The 19783-nt window shown below is 38.3% G+C and overlaps 1 protein-coding gene across 1 annotated transcript in view; it reads right to left on the bottom strand.

Annotated features, from left to right (window-relative positions):
• The window catches only part of LOC106876949 (sorting nexin-29), a 31451-nt gene continuing 11668 nt past the window's right edge, over nucleotides 1–19783 (bottom strand). The window contains exons 2-22 of the mRNA XM_089340619.1: nucleotides 19296–19360; nucleotides 18463–18515; nucleotides 16240–16320; nucleotides 15415–15479; nucleotides 14786–14960; nucleotides 13282–13352; nucleotides 12826–12984; nucleotides 11488–12025; nucleotides 10721–10800; nucleotides 9653–9800; nucleotides 8970–9037; nucleotides 8138–8201; nucleotides 7030–7158; nucleotides 6361–6443; nucleotides 5446–5552; nucleotides 4444–4560; nucleotides 3678–3730; nucleotides 2476–2566; nucleotides 1891–2031; nucleotides 1144–1283; nucleotides 1–273 (exon numbers count right to left, since the gene is read on the bottom strand). Coding sequence (XP_089196745.1) covers nucleotides 135–273; nucleotides 1144–1283; nucleotides 1891–2031; nucleotides 2476–2566; nucleotides 3678–3730; nucleotides 4444–4560; nucleotides 5446–5552; nucleotides 6361–6443; nucleotides 7030–7158; nucleotides 8138–8201; nucleotides 8970–9037; nucleotides 9653–9800; nucleotides 10721–10800; nucleotides 11488–12025; nucleotides 12826–12984; nucleotides 13282–13352; nucleotides 14786–14960; nucleotides 15415–15479; nucleotides 16240–16320; nucleotides 18463–18515; nucleotides 19296–19360 — 2567 coding nt within the window. The 3' untranslated portion in view covers nucleotides 1–134. The remainder of the gene's footprint in view (nucleotides 274–1143; nucleotides 1284–1890; nucleotides 2032–2475; nucleotides 2567–3677; nucleotides 3731–4443; nucleotides 4561–5445; nucleotides 5553–6360; nucleotides 6444–7029; nucleotides 7159–8137; nucleotides 8202–8969; nucleotides 9038–9652; nucleotides 9801–10720; nucleotides 10801–11487; nucleotides 12026–12825; nucleotides 12985–13281; nucleotides 13353–14785; nucleotides 14961–15414; nucleotides 15480–16239; nucleotides 16321–18462; nucleotides 18516–19295; nucleotides 19361–19783) is intronic.

Here is a 19783-nt window from a genome sequence, read left to right as displayed (position 1 = left end):
TATACATACATATATATATATATATATATATATATATATATATATATATATATATGAACACACACATATATATATATGGATGTATCTGCACAAGTTAACGTAAGTTGGTGTGCCAAAGCTGGAACAGTGTGGTCTCAAAGTCCAGTGTAAAGAGGTTGTTCCGGAGCAGGGTTAGGATTGGTAGATGATTGACTGGCAGAGTTGTTACTCGGAGCTGGCTGACGGGAAGTTGACTCTTTTTGCTTCTTGTGTAAGTTTTCCTCCACTGATTCCCTGTTTAGATAACAAAAAAAACATTTTTCAAATATTAGAAATTATTTCTTGTTCTTGTTCTTCCTCTTCAATCTTACTCTCACTTTCCCTCTCTCCTGCACCCTACCCCCTCTCTCTCTTGCACCCTACCCCCCTCTCTCTTGCACCCTACCCCCCTCTCTCTCTTTCAGACATATAGACACACATATATAGGATCACATTCACATAAACTCTCATATTTTTATATATGCAGAGGAAGAAGTGATTTTTCAAATACAGTATCGCCCTTAAAACAGCAGAAAAACAGTATTATTACCCCTACAAGGAGGAAAAAGTTGTCAGCAAACAGCCATGATTATTTGTTAACTTTTTCCGCCTTGTAAGGGTAATAATACCTATTTTTCTGCTGTTTTAACAGCGATACTGTGTTCAAAATATCACTTCTTTGTCTGTATTATATGATGCATATATGCTGTAAGTTTGTTACATATATATATATGTACACACACACACACACACACACACACAGGCACAGGCATTTATCTGACAGGCACAACCTAAGAGTCTCCTTAAAAAGCATTTTCACAAGTACCCACAAAACAAGAGAAGAGGCAGGTTGCTCTTGCAGGGTATACAATAACTGTCCAGTAGGAGGCTGAAGGAGTCATCTATGAAGCTATATTGTCCCAGAAAGATGTTTTGTGATGTCCCTAGCCAAAGATCAAGGGACCGCATATGGTGTCAGGTAGAAAATCATAGAACATCCAGGCTCCTGTTCTCTCTGTCTCTCTCATATTGTTAGCAAAACAACTAAAAATACACAAAATCTTATACACTCCAAGCCTGTTCCTCAATAGAATAACAACAACAACAACAATAGTTCTTTCTTACCCAAAGAATGGCAGATACTGTAACACAGTCTGTTTGGTGATGGTTCCTGTAATCTCTGTTGAGTTTTCAATCACACAGCTTATAACCTTTCGAAGGAAGGCTTGAAACCGCATCCGTCTTGTCTCAACAACACGCGGGTCCTACCGATAAATAAATAAAAAATAGCAGTACATTATTAATTATTTTATTATTTATTTAATTAATTAATAATGATAATAATAATCCTTTTTACTATAGACACAAGGCCTGAAGTTTTGTGGGAGAGAGGGCTAGTCAATTATATTGATCCCAGTGTTTAACTGGTACTTAATTTATCGACCCTGAAAGGACGAAAGGCAAAGTTGACCTCGCCGGAAATTGAACTCAGAACGTAGCAATGGGCAAAATACCACTAAGCATTTCATCCAGCATGCTGACAATTCTGCCATTATTTTAGTGTTAATTTATTTTACAACAGTATAGCCTAGGCTAGGCTGCATCCTATGCTCTTGTGAATTTTATAGGTCTCCAAATTTGGTAATTTAGGCACAAGGCCAGTAATTTCTAGAGGAATGGATGAGTCAATACCATCAAAACCAGTACTATTTTTCTATCTTCCATTGCATTGTTTACATAGACATATTTGTATACGAAATGTTGTAACTTTGAGTACTGGCCCTAAATTCTACTTAAAATCTACTTAAATTCTACTTAAAATAGAGATACACTTAAAAATGACAACTTTAAAAAACCATAATAAATTATTACCTTGTAACCGACCCTAACTTTAGATGGAAAATTAAATTGGCCCAAAATGGGATATTTTTTCTTCAGTTTGGAGTAGAACACATAAAATTGCCGATAACGTCTATACACATTCCATTCTTCATCTTGAATTCTGATGTAGACCTGGAAGAAAAAGGAAGAGATTTATCTACACATGTTGTAAATTAATTATTAAAATCAATATAAAATCAATACCTAAATCAGAGATGTATATCCAGTGTGTATACAAACACGTCTACACGGTTTGCAAAATAGAAATTTAGTCACCTTATTCATTGAAATCAAATTGATTTCTTTTGGCAATTAATTTGTAAATGCTTGTAAGGATATATGTGTTTGTTTGTTTGTTCATTTGTTTCATACACTCTGTAAAGTGGTTGGCATTTTAGGAAGGACATCAAAACCTTGTGATTGGAGTTGGTAGACAGAGACGGAGCCTGATGTGTTTGCAATCATTTTGCCCAAGTTTTCATGGCTGGGTTGATGTTTATTTTGTTGTCATCGTTGGAAAAGCCAAAGGAAACAAATGAAAGTGTGGTACTTTGACGAGAAAGAAACTTCATTTACCTGGTAAACATGATAAGTATCTGATGATAAGCCACGTAAAAATGCAGATGGAATCCAAACATGTACAAGGTTTCTGGGTGTGATGGTTAGACTGTATAATAGAAAAGCCAAAGAAATCTTCATAAAACATTACTCAGAGTTTCTCGTTGCCATTGTAGACAGGAGGGATCATACTCATAAACATTATATATATGCATGCATAACTATCTCTATCTATATCTGTCTATATATCTATCTATCTATCTATCTATCTATCCATGTCTATCTATATCTGTCTGTCTATCTATCTATCTCTATCTATATCTGTCTGTCTAGCTATCTATCTGTCTATCTATCTCTCTCTATATCTGTCTATCTATCTATCTCTATCTATATCTGTCTATCTATCTATCCATGTCTATCTATATCTGTCTATCTCTCTCTATATCTGTCTGTCTATCTATCTATCTCTCTCTATATCTGTCTATCTATCTGTCTATCTCTCTCTATATCTGTCTATCTATCTATCTATCTCTCTCTATATCTGTCTATCTATCTATCCATGTCTATCTATATCTGTCTATCTCTCTCTATATCTGTCTATCTATCTGTCTATCTCTCTCTATATCTGTCTATCTATCTGTCTATCTCTCTCTATATCTGTCTATCTATCTATCTATCTCTCTCTATATCTGTCTGTCCATCTATCTCTCTCTCTCTATATCTGTCTATCTATCTATCCATGTCTATCTATATCTGTCTATCTCTATCTATATCTGTCTATCTGTCTATCTATCTATCCATGTCTATCTATATCTGTCTATCTATCTATCCATCTCTCTCTATATCTGTCTGTCTATCTATCTATCTCTCTCTATATCTGTCTGTCTGTCTGTCTATCTGATGATGAGCAATGACTCAGAAATATGTCCCTGAATGCACACTGAGCTGGGTGGGGGTGCTTGTCTCCCCCTCGCAAATATAAGGACACAGGAAATGTGTCAAGGCTGACAGGAAGCGGTCCAGCTTCCTAGGGCTAAATAGCAGCAGTATGATTCCCTTATTGGGACTGTCACATTGAGTTGTCAGTACACAACTGCTTTATCGTAACACTGCTGCTTAATTCTCTCTGTGAGATTTATAATTAGATCATTTGTAATTTTTAGGAATGTTTCATCAAAAAAAAAAAAGAAAAAGAAATGCATACAAAGAAAACTACTTACTTGTCTACATCTAAGGAGACACAATCACTATAAGAAGGCCCTTCATCCGGTAACTGTTAGAGACAGGAACAAAGAAGACAACAATGTCAAAGGGATATATATTAAATATATCAGACATAATAAATCAACTTGAGTGAAGAGTTACAGGCCAACTGATGGGACAACTAAGCATAAAAAGATGTGTGTTTTGGTGCCATGGAAAAAGCACTCAGAACATTGTGTTAACAGGTTGGTAGTAGGAAGGGCATACAGCTGTAGAGACCACGTCGAAGCAGACATAGAACCTGGTAGAACCACCTGGCTTGTTTGTTTTTGTTAAACTGTGCAACCCATGACCGTATTGGAAAAAGGATATGAAATGATGATAATGATGACAATGAGAATATAACTTGATGTAAACACAAACAATATGTGTGTGTGTGTGTGTGCACAAATGTGAGTGAGTTTGTATTTCTCCCATATGTGTGTCTGCTGGTTTGCAAACAAAGGCCTCATTTGGTGTTGTGAGTTTACTGTCTTATGAAAACAAACTTTTCTGTTTTATTTTTCTCCCCCCACCACCTCCTACCCCCCCCCCCTTCACCCCACACCAACTAAGCCATTAGGTTGTTGGAACACCACACGATACTTCGTATCTAATGAGAAAGTCAGGTGGGTTGAGCCCCGTTTTTCTCCAAGATATATAAACCCACGAGAGGAGAACTTGAAAACGACACATGCATGTCCATGTAAATTTATTGATGAGGAAAGAGCAAACGGTACAGACCGGTCCATGTAGACTAATCAGTTCCTGCCGTAGCTGTTTGATGAGGGCATCTTTCAACTGGATGGTTCGATGTAAAGCTTCATTGAACTCTATCAGCTCACCATGCATTTCAGCTACCTGTGAGAGAGAGAGAGAGAGAGAAAGAGATAAATAGAGAGAGAAAGAGATAAATAGAGAGAGAAAGAGAATAAATAATGAATATGAAAATTTAAAACAATAACAACAACAACACTTTCTATTCTTTCTACTATAGGCACAGTGGAGGTGCAATGACCCAGGATCGCAGTTTCAATTCCCAGACTGGGCATTGTGAGTGTTTATTGAGCAAAAACACCTAAAGCTCCACGAGGCTCTGGCAGAGGGTGGTGGCGAACCCTGCTGTACTCTTTCACCACAACTTTCTCTCACTCTTACTTCCTGTTTCTGTTGTACCAGTATTTCAAAGGGGCCAGCCTCTCTATGCCATTATATGTACATAGAGTAGAGGGTAAAGACCCTCTTTGGTCATGAATGACCATAGGATTGCGCCTAGGAAGTTGTTTTATGGAAGACCGGCAGTCTCCTATGCATACCAGCCTCCCCTCTCTACACCACCGATACTATCCGAGGGAAAGATAAAGGCTGATACAGCTTGACACCAGTGTTGTAGCGACTCATTTCTGCAGCTGAATGAACTGAAGCAACATGAAATAAAGTGTCTTGTTCAAGAGCACAACACATAGCCTGGTCCAAGAATTGAACTCACTACCTCATGAGTGTGAGACTGATGCTCTAACCACTGATCCATGTACCTTCATCACTGCCTTATCAACAACAATAGTTAGCCTAAATGTAGGCACAAGAGGCTAGAAATTGGCTGGTAAGAGGTTAATTGATTGAAGAACTGTGCCCAGTACTTGACTGGCCCTTTGTTTTATCAACTCCCTTACAAGGATGAAAGATAAAGTTGACCTTAGCAAGAACTCAGCATGTAAAGAGTCGGAACAAATACCCCCAACTTACTTGAATCAATTTCTTCTCATATTCTGAAGCTTCATGACTGTAATCTATGCTCGACTTTGGTGGTGGAATAACTGGCTGTAACTCGTCTAAGTGGATGCCGAGGGATCCTGCAAAAAGGTTACAAGATATACACACACACATATATATATATGTAAGCAAATTACAAGTCATCTGTATACATACATGAAGACTGCACCAGGCTTCAAAACAGACAGTGAAGCTTTGTGCAGTCTTCTGCCAAGTCACCTCCTGTCAAACCATCTAACCCATGCCAGCATGGAAGATGGAGGTTAAGTGATGATGTTGATGATGATGGTGATGATATCCATATACACACACACACACACACACAAAGGATCTGTCTGTTTGTCTCTATTTCACAAAGGCAAACCATATAGAGTATTCAACCCTTTAGCATCCAGATTACTCTGTCAAACATAATTCAACTTGTATGCCTGAAAACATGATATGTTCAAAGGTAAGATGGAAGGGTGCAATTTGAAAGCTGCTATTTCTTGCAGATCTAGTGACCATGTAGAAGTTTCCTTCATTAGCTCATGCAAACATGTAGTATTTTCCAGCATACAAATCACCATAATATACAGTGTAAACATTATTCAGACACCATCCCTTTTTGGTCTGTAAAATTCTGAATACCAGGAAATACAGGAAGTGTAGAAATTTACAAAAATCTACTTGCCACAGGGAGAGAGAGAAACTTGTTTTTTGTCTTAAATGTTGATGGTAGCAAAGAGTAGGGAGTGAGGTTACAGGTATGGTAATGATGGTGGTGGTGGTGGGGTAACCAAATAACCAGAAAGGGGATTTATTAGAAGGTCTATAATGGATAGACCAATGATGAAGCAAAAAGAAGTGAATGTAATGATTTTAAGATTCTAAGATGCAAATGCCTACCTTCTGCCTTGGTGCCTTCCTTCCTCAGCAACTGAACTGCATTGACATATTTCTTTAGCTGGTGTCTCAGTAGTTCGTTCTCTCTGAAAACAGATTCATAGCCCAATATTTTATAGACGTAATAATAAAGGCAAAGAGGCTCTTAACATATATGATATTTTATATTTATACATACATATATATATATATATATATATATATATATATATATATATATATATATATTTATAGTGCTTGTGCCATGTAAAAAGCACTAAGTCCCACTCTGCTGAGTGGTTGGTGTTAGGAAGAGCATCCAGTTGTTGAAAATCCTGCTAAAACAGTCACAGAAGTCTGGTGCAGGCTTCTGTCTGGCCGGTTCCTGTGAAACCATCACACCCATATATCCCATTTTAAAATTAACAATAAATCTGATCTGGCAATGCCAACCGCTCCAAGAGTGTAGTGGGTGCTTTTTACATGCCACTGCCACAGGGGTCAGTTAAGTGGACCTGGCACCAATCATGTTCAGATAGTGCTTTTTACATGCCACTGGCATGGGAACCAGTCAGGGGGGGCACTGGCATCAACCACATTTGGATGGTGCTTCTTACAATCAACATAAATTCAAATACAGGTAGGGACCTATCCAAGTGTGTCCCATAAGACATTACACTTTATGTGACTTACTTCTGAAGTGACTGTATTTTACTGTTGTCCTTCTCCTGTAAAACAGCCATCTTTTTCTCTAGGTCACTGACTTCAGCTCGGACAGATAGACAAGTTTCTTTCTCTTGTGAAAGTAGCTGTTGTAATGATCTGTAATTATACATAAAACAAACATATTAACCCCTTTGCCTGTTCTGTGTATCATATATGGTACACAGTACATAATGCATTTTCTGGTATACAAGTCCACATAGTATTGGTGTAAACATGTAGTGTAAACATTCAAACATCACCACTACCTTTCCAAATCTTGTTGCATCACCATTTCCAGACCAAATGAATATTGTCAGGATTTTTTAAAGTAATTTATTAAAAACTATAGTGAATTCCTGTGTTTGTATTTATTTTAGGTATTAATCGATACCAAGATTGGAATACTATTAATCTATGTATGTATGTATGTGTGTGTATGTGTGTGTGTGTTTATATGTATACACACACACACACATATATATGGAAAGAAGGCAGTGTAATTTATTGTTGAAGGTAGGAGGGGTACAACATCGTTGAGGAGTGCTTCATTGGTATGTAGTGCTCGGCCTCAAATATTCCAACAAAACAAATCCATGAAAGAAGTTGTAAGAGAAGAACAAAAAGAACAAACTTCCGAACTGAAGTGTACTGTGGCTGGGATCTATTTGACCGAACATCGTTCTTTTTTTTTTTTTACTCTAGGCACAAGGCCCGAAAATTTTTGGGAAGGGGACCAGTCGATTAGATTGAACCCAGTACACAACAAGTACTTAATTTATCAACCCCAAAAGGATGAAAGGTAAAGTCAACCTCGGCAGAATTTGAACCTCTATAACTTTTTTTAAAAGATCTTCTGGAAAGAGTGAAATATCTCCAGAGATTCAGCTTGGAAAACTACGTTAATACATGAAATTTTAAAATATTCAATAAACTTTGTAATTTTCACAGCTGCAGCCAAACAGAAAAGGTCCTTTGACAAAATGTGCATAAAAAGGATGCTTGTATTGCACATCATCTGGTGCATAAAGTGACAAACAGTAACAGCAACACTATTAAGACTCAAAGAGAAAATAGAACTAAATTTAAATCTAGAAACCTGTTTTGTTCTTCCACGTGGTCTTTGCGAACCATCATTGTCACTATAGCTTTCTTTAGTTCACCTACAAGCAGAAAGAAACGAAATGAGAAAATAAATGCATAACTAACAGGAGAAATAAAGGATTATGAAATAAAGACATAAGCCGAAGGTGTCACATTCATTGGAGGTTAGCAGAGAGGGAAATGAGATTGTGTGAAATTCGTGCAGGTTTTTTTGATTTATATGAAAGGCATTACCGATGCATTCAGTTAGAATAATGTAAGAACTGTCGGTGGGAATTGAAAGTGGCCACAGGCATAACTCTTACCATAAACAAAATCAGTGATACTTGTTTTTACAGTCTATCTCTCCTGACATCAATATATAGACAGTGATAAATAGAAATGTGTGATACTGACAGGTTTATTTTTACATAATTACAGGATGATATATATATATATATATATATATATATATATATATATTACATAATTACACGATGATATATATATATATATATATATATATATATATACCCCTAAGCATTTTGCTCGATGTGCTAACGATTCTGCCAGCTCACTGCCTTATTGCATCAATAAAATAATAAAATGCTACCGAAACAGTTGTAGGAAATTTTAAACCCCACTTGTGTTTGAGACTATGTAACCATGATGCCTTTGCTTAATATAAGTTAAGTGAAAATAACCCTTCATTTTCAACTATTCTCTATCTCTCACTCCCTTTTATTTACAATAAAACCAACCTTCATTGATCAGGGTTGATTGGTTGGGATAGGATGAAGTTAAACAAACAACAGCACACATAAAAAAAGGGGATGTCTTAAACTTACTAGTAGTCATTTCATTGTGCGTGTCTTGCTGTACATTACCACCATCACCTTCAGTCCTGTAACTTTGGCTATAGAAAAAAATAAAGGCATAAATTAAGATAAATAAATAGATAAATAATAACAATAATAATAATAATAATCCTTTCTACTATAGGCACAAGGCTTGAAATTTGTGGGGAGGGGGCCAGTTAATTAGATTGACCCCAGTTGGCAACTGGTACTTAATTTATCAAGCCCGAAAGGATGAATTTGAATTCACCGCCTTAATAAAAATAATAATAATAATAGGCACAAGGCCTGAAATTTTGTGGGAAGGGGGATAGATGATTACATCAACCCCAGTGCTCAACTTGTACTTATTTTATTAAACCCGAAAGGATGAAAGGCAAAGTCACCTTCGGCAGAATTTGAACTCACAACATAAAACATTTTCTCTGGCATGCTAATGATTCTGCCAGCCTGCCACTTTAATACAGATATTAATAATAACAGGTACTTATTTTACCGAGCCCCAAAAGGATGAAAGGCAAAGTTGACCTCAGCAGAATTTGAACCCAGAACATAAAGACAGATAAAATGCCGCTAAGCATTTTTGCCCAACTTGCTAATCTTAATAATATGATAATAATAATAAGAAGAAGAAGAACGACAACAATGATATCAATAATGTGTTTTATACTAACCAGCTGTTGTTGATATTGCTACTGCTGCTGCTGCTACCACTGCTACAACCACTGCTACTGCTGTTGTTGTTGTTGTTGCTCTTCTGGGCCTGAGCTAATGCAAAAGCTGCTGATGCCACATCAGAATTAGAATAGATTTTGTAATCGTCTGGGGGACAGAAAATGGATAAAGACAGAAAAAAAAACATTCAGTATATACTGCACAAGATTGGGTCGGCTGGGAGAGAGAGAGAGAGAGAGAGGCTGGAAGACAGAGACACAGATGGATTGAGAGAATAATGTAAACTCACAAAGTAGTCTTTAATTATTTGATGCTTGCATTGCCTACAGCAATGGATTGTACTCAGAGCTGGATTAAGATTTTGTAGGGCCCTGGTCTCATCATCATCATCATCATTTAACGTCCGCTTTCCATGCTGGCATGGGTTGGACGATTTGACTGAGGACTGGCGAACCAGATGGCTACACCAGGCTCCAATCTGATTTGGCAGAGTTTCTACAGCTGGATGCCCTTCCTAACGCCAACCACTCCGAGAGTGTAGTGGGTGCTTTTACGCGCCACCGTCACAAAGGCCAGTCAGGCGGTACTGGCAATGGCCACGCTCGAAATGGTGTATTTTACGTGCCACCTGCACAGGAGCCAGTCCAGGGGCACTGGCAACGATCTCGCTTGAATGTCTTTTCACGTGCCAGGAAGGCGACGTTGGTAATGATCACGCTCAAATGGTGCTATTTACGTGCCAACTCTTGTCATCATCATTAAAAATCCGTTTTCCATGCTGGCATGGGTTGGACAGTTTGACCAGAGCTGGTAAGCTGGAGAACTGCCCCAGGGTCCAGTCATCTGCTTTGGCTTGGTTTCTATGGCTGGATGCTCACCCTAATGCCAACCACTTTGCAGAGTGAATAGAGTGGTTGCTTATCATGTGGCACCAGCACAGGTGCTTTTTGCATGTGTGTGTGAGTGTGAGTGTGTGTGTGTGTGTGTGTGTGTGTGTGTGTGTTTTTATGGAGTAATTTTCCGTTTCCTTGACAACAGGAATCCTGTATCTTACTCCACCAACTTACCTTGCTGACTAGATTCTTGTTTATTTGTTTGTGCACCAACTCCACTCAGAGTAACTGGAATCAACAGATCTTTACAGTAACTAAAAAATAATAATTTATAAGAATATTGTTAGATGATGAAGATTAACTATGGCAAAATGTATCTAGTCAAAAGAAGTTTTTTATCATCATCATTATTATTATTACTAGCTGGCCGTATGCTGTAAAAAATGACGGCTAATTTTAGTATTCTATTTATGAATATGGATGGTAAATCAAATTAATACACTTGTCAATGTAATCTAGCGGTTGCCTGGTGTATCATCGTTTGTTACTGAAAGAATTCTAGTTCTCACGTACAAGCATTCACATACTTCCTTTGTACACACACACACAGTTGAGACACTGTCTGATTTTTCTTTCAGAGTTGAATGTTCACCATCCCACTTCCAGTGGTGAACTTGTTAACCATTTGGCCATGTGATGTTCTTATGGACACAAATATGGACAGACATACACACAGATATACAGTTATATACCCACAGACATGGATACAGATAAACAGATATAGAAACACACAGAAATGAACAGGCACATATCTAAATGCTCTTACACACATGATCAGTCACACAAAATCACTGATGCATAGACACATGCTAATTTACCTCACACACACAGATATACATAGAAATTAAACACAAACACATAGAGACAGTAACATATATATAGACAGACACACTACACATTTAAGAGGAATGAAAAAGAGATAAGAAAAGGATATAACTTACTTGCTGTCCATCTCTAAAGAACTCCCAGATCCTTGACTAAGTCTTCTGTGAATCGATGAGAGTGGGGCAGAGTAGTTATCATCTATCACCATATCATCCGATAGAAAAGACGACTGTGAGTCCGTTGCCTTTAAGAGAGGCTTCCTGCCAAATTTGAACTCAAGACCAGTCTCATCGCTATGATAAGGTGAAGCAGTTTTTGATTTCTCCTTTGATGAACTGTCTTTGCTCTGACTATTGTTGTTGTTGAGTCTCCCCGAAGACTTTGGGCTCGATTTGTCCTCTGTGGAGCCATCAAGGCCCGAAGCTGAGCCCAAGTTTGTAATAGTTGAGTCTGACTGTCCGTAGCCATTCATCTGTAGCCTGTCTCTGGTTGTTAAGTAGCTGGGAGAGTCTAAACTGGATCTGGCGGGGAGGTCAAAGGAGTCGTTCTGTATGGAACAGGGGGACGAACTGATGGAGCTGATTTGATCATCATCATCACTGAACGTCACTATATTAGGCAGTTTCTTCTTTTTCTTTCGGTCTCGCTTCCTTTCTGGAATTGCAATTAGATGAAGATGAAAACTATGTTGATGATGATGATGATGGCAATCGTATTGAGAATACTATTAAAGTTGCTACTATATCTGATGATAATGGTGATGGTGATGATGATGATGATTACATTCACTGAAGCTAATGTTGTTTTGTTGAGCTCCCAGGTGAACCCTCATCAAATAGCCCAATGATAAAAAGCTTACCGTTTGTGACCATACCCTCTGTCCCCTTCAGACATAATACATCTACAATATTATTCAGTGTCTTTCCCGTTCTTAAGAGAGTATGATAGGAGGGAATGGTGCTATTTCTAGCATGTAGAGGCTTCCTCATTGGTTCGCTGTTACTAATACAGTTATCTGACATAGCAATGGTAAAAATGCTTATCTCAAACCCTTCAAGCAATGGTGAGCAGAGAAAATGGGTGGATGGAAGTTATATATTTACATAATAATAATAAAGAACTTTGTTTGTTGCTACAACATATACTTTCTACTGGTTACAACCATGGGACTGTGGCTATGCCAGGCCACAGGCTTCTAGGACATAGATAAATCAGCTCCAGGAGTACCAAAATGCTTGTGCCTCCCAACAGAGGAGGAAGGAATTTCATTCTTCCAAGTTTCCTTGTATAATTCAAGAAAATACCAGTAATACACAAGGGGATAATGGTTCAGTAAATAAATTGCTATTCATCCCCTTGTAATAAATATAAATAGGAATAAAAAGAAAAGGCATAGAAATATGATAGCAAGATATGGTGCTGGGTCAATTAAAAGACAAGAATATAGAACTTACCGCAAACGGTTGGTTTATTGGTTGATATGATTGGTTTGATGTCTGCTTTATTTTCAGGTTTTACCTTTTCCCCAGTGATTGCTTGTGGTATCCCCGAACTGAGGGGGGAATTTATTTCAGGATTGTCAATTATCAAGGCAAACAATATTGAACCAAGCCCTGCAAAGCCACAAAAATGTTTTAATTATATTTCCAAAGTCTTTAACTCTGTTGTTGACATCATAAGAATTTCTAAACTTTCAAAAGAAATTTGTGGGGAGGGGATTAGTCGAATAGATTGACCCCAGTATGCAACTGGTACTCATTTTATCGACCTTGAAAGGATGAAAGGCAAAGTTGATCTTGGCAGAATTTGAACTCAGAATGTAGCGTCAGGTGTGTTAATGATTCTGCCAGCTCACAGCCTTAATAATAATAATAATAATAATAATAATAATAATAATCATGATAGCTCACCTGCTGCCATATTGGGTAGCATACTGCTTCGTTCTTGATCTCTAAGAAAGGACCAATCTTCATAATATTGACTGAAAGATAAAAAGGAACACATTATCTCTAGATTGTGTATGAGGTCTGTCTAAAAAAGAATGGGACTTCTAAAAAACAAATGTTTTTGCTTTATTTACAATTTAATCAATCTTGTCTCCATCAAAATAAATTCCCCCTACCCACCCGCTCTCCTCTTCATATAGTATTCCTTGTTTTTGCCAGTTTTGGAATGCATCCTGGTCTGCATTTTCAGGAGCAATGCACAGTTCTTGTAGTAAATTTGCTTCAATCAGAATTTTCTTCAAACATTTGGAATTGGCGACCTTTCAGTGAGGATTTCAATTTTGGAAACAAAATAAAAAAGTCCACATTTGAGAGGACACAACTCTGATATTACAGGCATGTCATTAGAATGTTGCAGGAATGACTCACAAGATGGATTCTTCAAGCCGAACAGCAAGAGACCTATGTGTAGACCAAGGACGAGACGGTTGAATAATATTCATAGTCTCAGTTGGTTATAGTTGGGAATCCAGCCAGAAAGTCTAATGACAGTTGCTTCTGGAAGACTCTACTCTCATTACCATCTTAGGAGTGGTAGGTGGAGAAGGTGGATGGAAATGAAAAGTCAGCAGAATTCCAAATCCAGAGATTAGGACAACTGAGGCATGAGAACCATCTTGTACTTTGCCAAAAGTTCACAGATAAGAGGAGATGCCTGAGTAATTGTGCTGTGCTGCAGCATGGGCTCTTCTTTTACAAATTCTTTACAGACCCTCTGACCATATAAAACAAATGTATCATGAAATATCACCCTTCCAGTAAAAATTAAAAAAGGTGATCGACACTACTTTCACATTTGAACAAATCTAACATGCCCTCTCTTTTGTTATGGAGATAATGATCCAACCCAGTTGATAACTACCTTTTTATTTCCCTATCTTAGCTGTACACTGACATTATTTCATCTTTCATGACATTTTACAGAAAGTTTATGCTAGAGTTTGAATGAATGATCAAACAGCTCTTAACCCTTTAGCATTTAAACCGGCCATATCCGGCCAAAAGTATTCTGCCTGTTTTATGTTCAAACTGGCCAGATCTGGTCTCTCACACCAGCCCTACAATATCGTTTTAAAAATTAGCAGCTACCTTATCAAAATCTCATAGCTACAAGATAATGCATGATTAGTTCAAAAGAATGTGGGTAAAAAAGCATTAATTTTGGCAGAATAATGCGAACACTAAAGGCTTAATGGACTGTGGAAATGTCTTACTCAAGGATATAATGAGCTGCCCTGTCTAGGATTCAAACCCACAGCCTGACAATTGTGAGCCCAATACGTTAATGACCATGCCTCTTGCCTTCACGTAAACTGAAAAAAATACACTAACAAAATCAAAGCCTCCAAAGTAAGAAATGAAATCAAATCAAATGAAATCAAACAATGTAAGGCTGTTAAGTTGTTACCTTAAAATGTCATCTTTCTCGATAATCATGTGCATATAACGCTCCAGGCTGCGTTCATTGAGGGAAGCCCGTAACCAGGCACGACCCCGGCCCATATCTGTGTTGATACTCTTCAGCAGCAGGAAACGTTGCACCTCATGTTTGGTCAGATGTTCTTTAATGTTCTGCCAGAAGGCTGCCGAGACAAATTTGAGTATAAATTTGAATACACAAGTAATTATCATCATCATCATCATCATCATCATCATCATCATCATCATCATCATAATCATCGTTTAACATCTGTTTTCTATGCTAGATGATGATAATTACTTGTGTATTCAAATTTATACTCATCATCATATAATATTGTCGTTATTAATTCATAATTGTCACTACTACCAACACCACCACCATCATCATATCAGCAACAATAACGAGCACTCATGTGGTTCCTTGACTTGCAAGAAAAAGCAGCCAACTCTCACCAAATTACATCCTATTATCGACATTAGCTGTCATCAAAGGTTGGAAAACCCTTTGATGACAGCTAATGTCGGGGGTTACACAAGAGTAGTAACAGTGACAACAAAATTAAATTGTGCAAAAATGTAATGAAAAACTAAATAAAAAGTTTAGCAGATGCTTACCTGGATAGGGTTCCATGTCCACAAACCTTGTCACCTTGCGTAAACCTGTGATTTCTGACACCTGCCTGGAGTAAAATGGTAGAAGTGAGAGAGAGAGAGAGAGAGAGAGAGAGAGAGAGACAAAAAAAAGAAAGAGAGAGAGACAAAAAAAAGAAAGAGAGAGTGAAGGAGAGAGGAAGGAGGATGAGAGAGAGAAAGAGGGAAGGAGGGAAGGAGGGAGGGAGAGAATGAGAAAGAGAGAGACACACACAAAGGAGAAAGAGAGAAGAGAGAGTGAGAGAGAAAAAGAGAGAGAGAGACAAAGAAAAAAGAGAAAGAAGGAGAGAGGGAGAAAGAAGGAGAGAGGGAGGGAGAAAGAAGGAGAGAGGGAGGGAGAAAGAAGGAGAGAGGGAGAAAGAAGGAGAGAGGGAGGGAGAAAGAAGGAGAGAGGGAGGGAGAAAGAAGGAGAGAGGGAGGGAGAAAGAAGGAGAGAGGGAGAAAGAAGGAGAGAGGGAGGGGGAGATGTTTTTTCCAGCTGAGTGACCTTACAACTGTTCACCACTCATTTGTGACTGATGTAAGGAGTGGAACCTCAGTCAGAGATACTTTTCTGAGTGGAACTTCACATTGGCCTGAGTGGTAAGGTTTTAAGGTTTAACCTTATGTGACAAACAGCTTAGCATGCTACCTTCATAGCCATTGTACCACTGAGTGAAAATGCAAAAATATAATAGTGAAGTTTATCACTAAAACCCTACTCCCACTCACTAGGAAGAAAAAAAAACCCAAAATACAAATAAACAAAAAAACCATCAGAGTTGTCCAAAACATAAAAGGAAAACTTACTTGAGGGCAGAAAAAGCTTTATTGCTGTAACGCAATCCATACTGCAACACCGCCTCCCAGGCTGCACACAAACATGATACACTGTAGATGGAAAAATTAAATGAGGAAATAAATTACTTTGTGCCTAAAGTGGAAAGAGTTATTTTCATACTGGGACACTTATTACATTAAGCTTTGTTGTTGTTGGCACTCCGTCGCTTACGACGTCGAGGGTTCCAGTTGATCCGATCGACAGAACAGCCTGCTCGTGAAATTAACGTGCAAGTGGCTGAGCACTCCACAGACACGTGTACCCTTAACGTAGTTCTCGGGGATATTCAGCGTGAAACAGTATGACAAGGCTGACCCTTTGAATTACAGGCACAACAGAAACAGGAAGTAAGAGTGAGAGAATGTTGTGGTGAAAGAGTACAGCAGGGTTCGCCACCATCCCCTGCCGGAGCTTCGTGGAGCTTTAGGTGTTTTCGCTCAATAAACGCTCACAACGCCCGGTCTGGGAATCGAAACCGCGATCCTATGACCGCGAGTCCGCTGCCCTAACCACTAGGCCATTGCGCCTCCACATTAAGCTTAACTAAGGACGAAAGAACATTTCAAAATTTGAGTGGGAGTATAAGTATGAAGAGATAGAGAGAGAGAAAGAGAGATGTACCTCTCTCTGGGTGGAGTGGTCTTTTATTTTAACTATTTCAGTTATTAGACTGTGGCCATGGGGCACTGCCTTGAATAAGTTTTAGCTGAATGAATCGACACCATTACTTATTTATTTTCTTTAAGCCTAGAACTTATTAAATCAGTCTCTTCTTGGCGAACCACTCAGTTACAGGGACATAAACAAACCAACACCGGTTGTTAAGTGAAGGTGGGTGACAAACACAGGCACAAAAACATACACACACACACACACACACACACACACACACACACACACACACACACACACACACACACACACACACATGACAGGGCTTTTTCAGTTTCTGTCTACCAAATCCACTCACAAGGCTTTGGTCAGCCCCAAGGCTATAGTAAAAGACACTTGCCCAAGGTGCCACACAGTGGGACTGAACCCGGAACCATGTAGTTGGTAAGCAAGCTACTCACCACACACACGGCCACCATCTTTAAAGCTCTTATTTTATTTTAGAGAATTGGGTGACTGGTTTTCAACCCCCCCCCCTCCATTCCCAACCACTGCACACACATAAAAAAGACATCTGTCCTACGGCACCCTTTTGCTTTGTTGTCGTCTTTTATTATAGAAATAGATTCACACAATACACACACACAGTCACATTGCTTTTATGCGCCACACACACACACACACACAGCCAAAGCAACTTCAGGCTAATTTTTATCACAGTTGCATGTTGTCTATAGGAATCATACAGGTAATATATAACAACATGACCTACTACATCCATCACATGTCTGTCTGTCTTTATCTCACACATACACACATTCAATAGGCTATACATCATTACATAGTGCCATGTACCACCCACCGACTCACACACATTAACACTAGCACTCACACATAACAACACATACATACATGCTTGTGCTTTTTGGCACATACACCACATACACAAACACACACACACTCAGGTAAAAACCGACACACACACTCAACCCATAGATATAACAACATCTTCCATTGTCTTATAATCTATATCAATATGATTCATGCCAGAAACTGACACAATACACATACACATGTAAACATAAACACTCACACACACACATAAACAATGCCCAGTAATCTTTATAGATATGATTCATCCACACACACACACACACACACACACACCTCCCTTTTGCTGCATTGAACATTTCAATACTACCAACAACTGGCACGTTAGAAATCCATCCTCAAATACACTCTGCAACATGGCATCATGTAGGCAACAATATTTACCAGGCATAGCAGTGTGGCACATTAGGCAAGTCCCTTCTACTATAATTGCAGGCCAACCAAAGCCCTGTGGACAGTGTTGGTAGAATGGAAACTAAGAAAAAAAAAAAATTGTCTGTTCCCTGCAAAACCTATTTAGTGTTAGGTGGATTGAGTCCTGTGAAAATTAGGCATTCTGAAAATACTGTTAATTAGGACTCCAAGCTGCAAACGATTCAACTACTATATTCATACCGCCACCACCAAATTTAAGACCAAAAGTTTAAAAAAGTAAGTTGAAACTGTATGAGTCAACTAGGTGGACTTACCGGCTGTCCCCATCTGTGGCCAGTTCCCGCCGTCCACCAAATCGAACTTGACACTAGTGTTTGGAAATAGAAGAGAAAATTTGTTTTAATTTTCATTTGTATATACATATATATGTATGTGTGTATATATATATATATATATATATATATATACATACATACACACACATATATGTACACACACACACACACACACAAATGGTTTTTAATTCTTTTCTTTAAAACTAAAAAGCAATGCAAGTTATAAGAAATAATACAAGTCAATTGTTTGTACTTTTATCTTGTGTTTCGATATTCCAGAGTTAGGATCTGGGGGTATGGGCTACCAGGGTGGGGTTGCACCTTTGATGGGGGAACAAGTTGCACTCTTAGGGGTGGTTCATCCTTTGCTCTCCACTTGGCACCAAATGCTCCTCTGTGGTCCCAAATAGCTGCTATGTGCAACAATTGCCATAACCCAGTAAACCACTTCAACTGGCAGGTCAAACCAAATGAAACAGGTATGGAAGTCTTGAGGGCTTGCTTATTTATGCATGTGAAGACTGGATCTGGCAGACTTTGTAGAAGAAACCATTAGACATCAGAAGACAGTGGCACAACTGGTGGCTAACCACAATGGAGAAGCAACGATAAGAACATTTAAGGACCAGATAACATTTAGACTGCTGTTACAATCACACCAATTTAAGAACAATTAATCTTCAAACTCTCTCAGGGTTTTGTCATTTGTAGTAACAACATCTTTTGTTTACAATGAAAATAAATATTTTTTTCCATCAAAAATCTAAAACCGATATCAGTGTTCTTTATTGCAACAGGTTAGAAGACATTACCTGTTTAACAGCGTCAAGTAATCGTGTGAGGAGACTCTGTCTTTCAGCAAGGTGGGCGTCATAATCTGTAAATAGACAACAACAATATGTGCAGGTTGATTAGTATCAAGTTGTACAGGTGTGCAAGTGCACGCGTGCATGTGTGTGTGTGATTAGCCATCTTCTCCCAGTTTTATGATGTACTGTCCTTAACATTAAGCATACATTACTGAGCCAACAAAAGATCAATTATTTTGGATATCTTATTGGTTAAATCCAAATATAAATATTCCTTATAACTTGAGGGTTAATGTTTAACTGTGGTTTTCATGGTGCTAAGTAGATGAAAGTGAAAAATAAAGGTAAACACTCCTTCTCCTCCAGCTGGGATGTTGGTACACCACTTGTTTAGCCAAACTCACTATTCTTCTTCAACATCCTCTACTGTTTCCATTGTATGACATATGCACTCAATACTGGGATATTTCCACTTAGTATAACTCCCTTTA

Source organism: Octopus bimaculoides, chromosome 23, assembly GCF_046866305.1.
Source record: "Octopus bimaculoides isolate indiv1 chromosome 23, ASM4686630v1, whole genome shotgun sequence".
NCBI classification, from domain to species: domain Eukaryota; kingdom Metazoa; phylum Mollusca; class Cephalopoda; order Octopoda; family Octopodidae; genus Octopus; species Octopus bimaculoides.
Note: the sequence above shows the minus strand (reverse complement) of the source record. Positions and strands in the feature narration are given on the sequence as shown.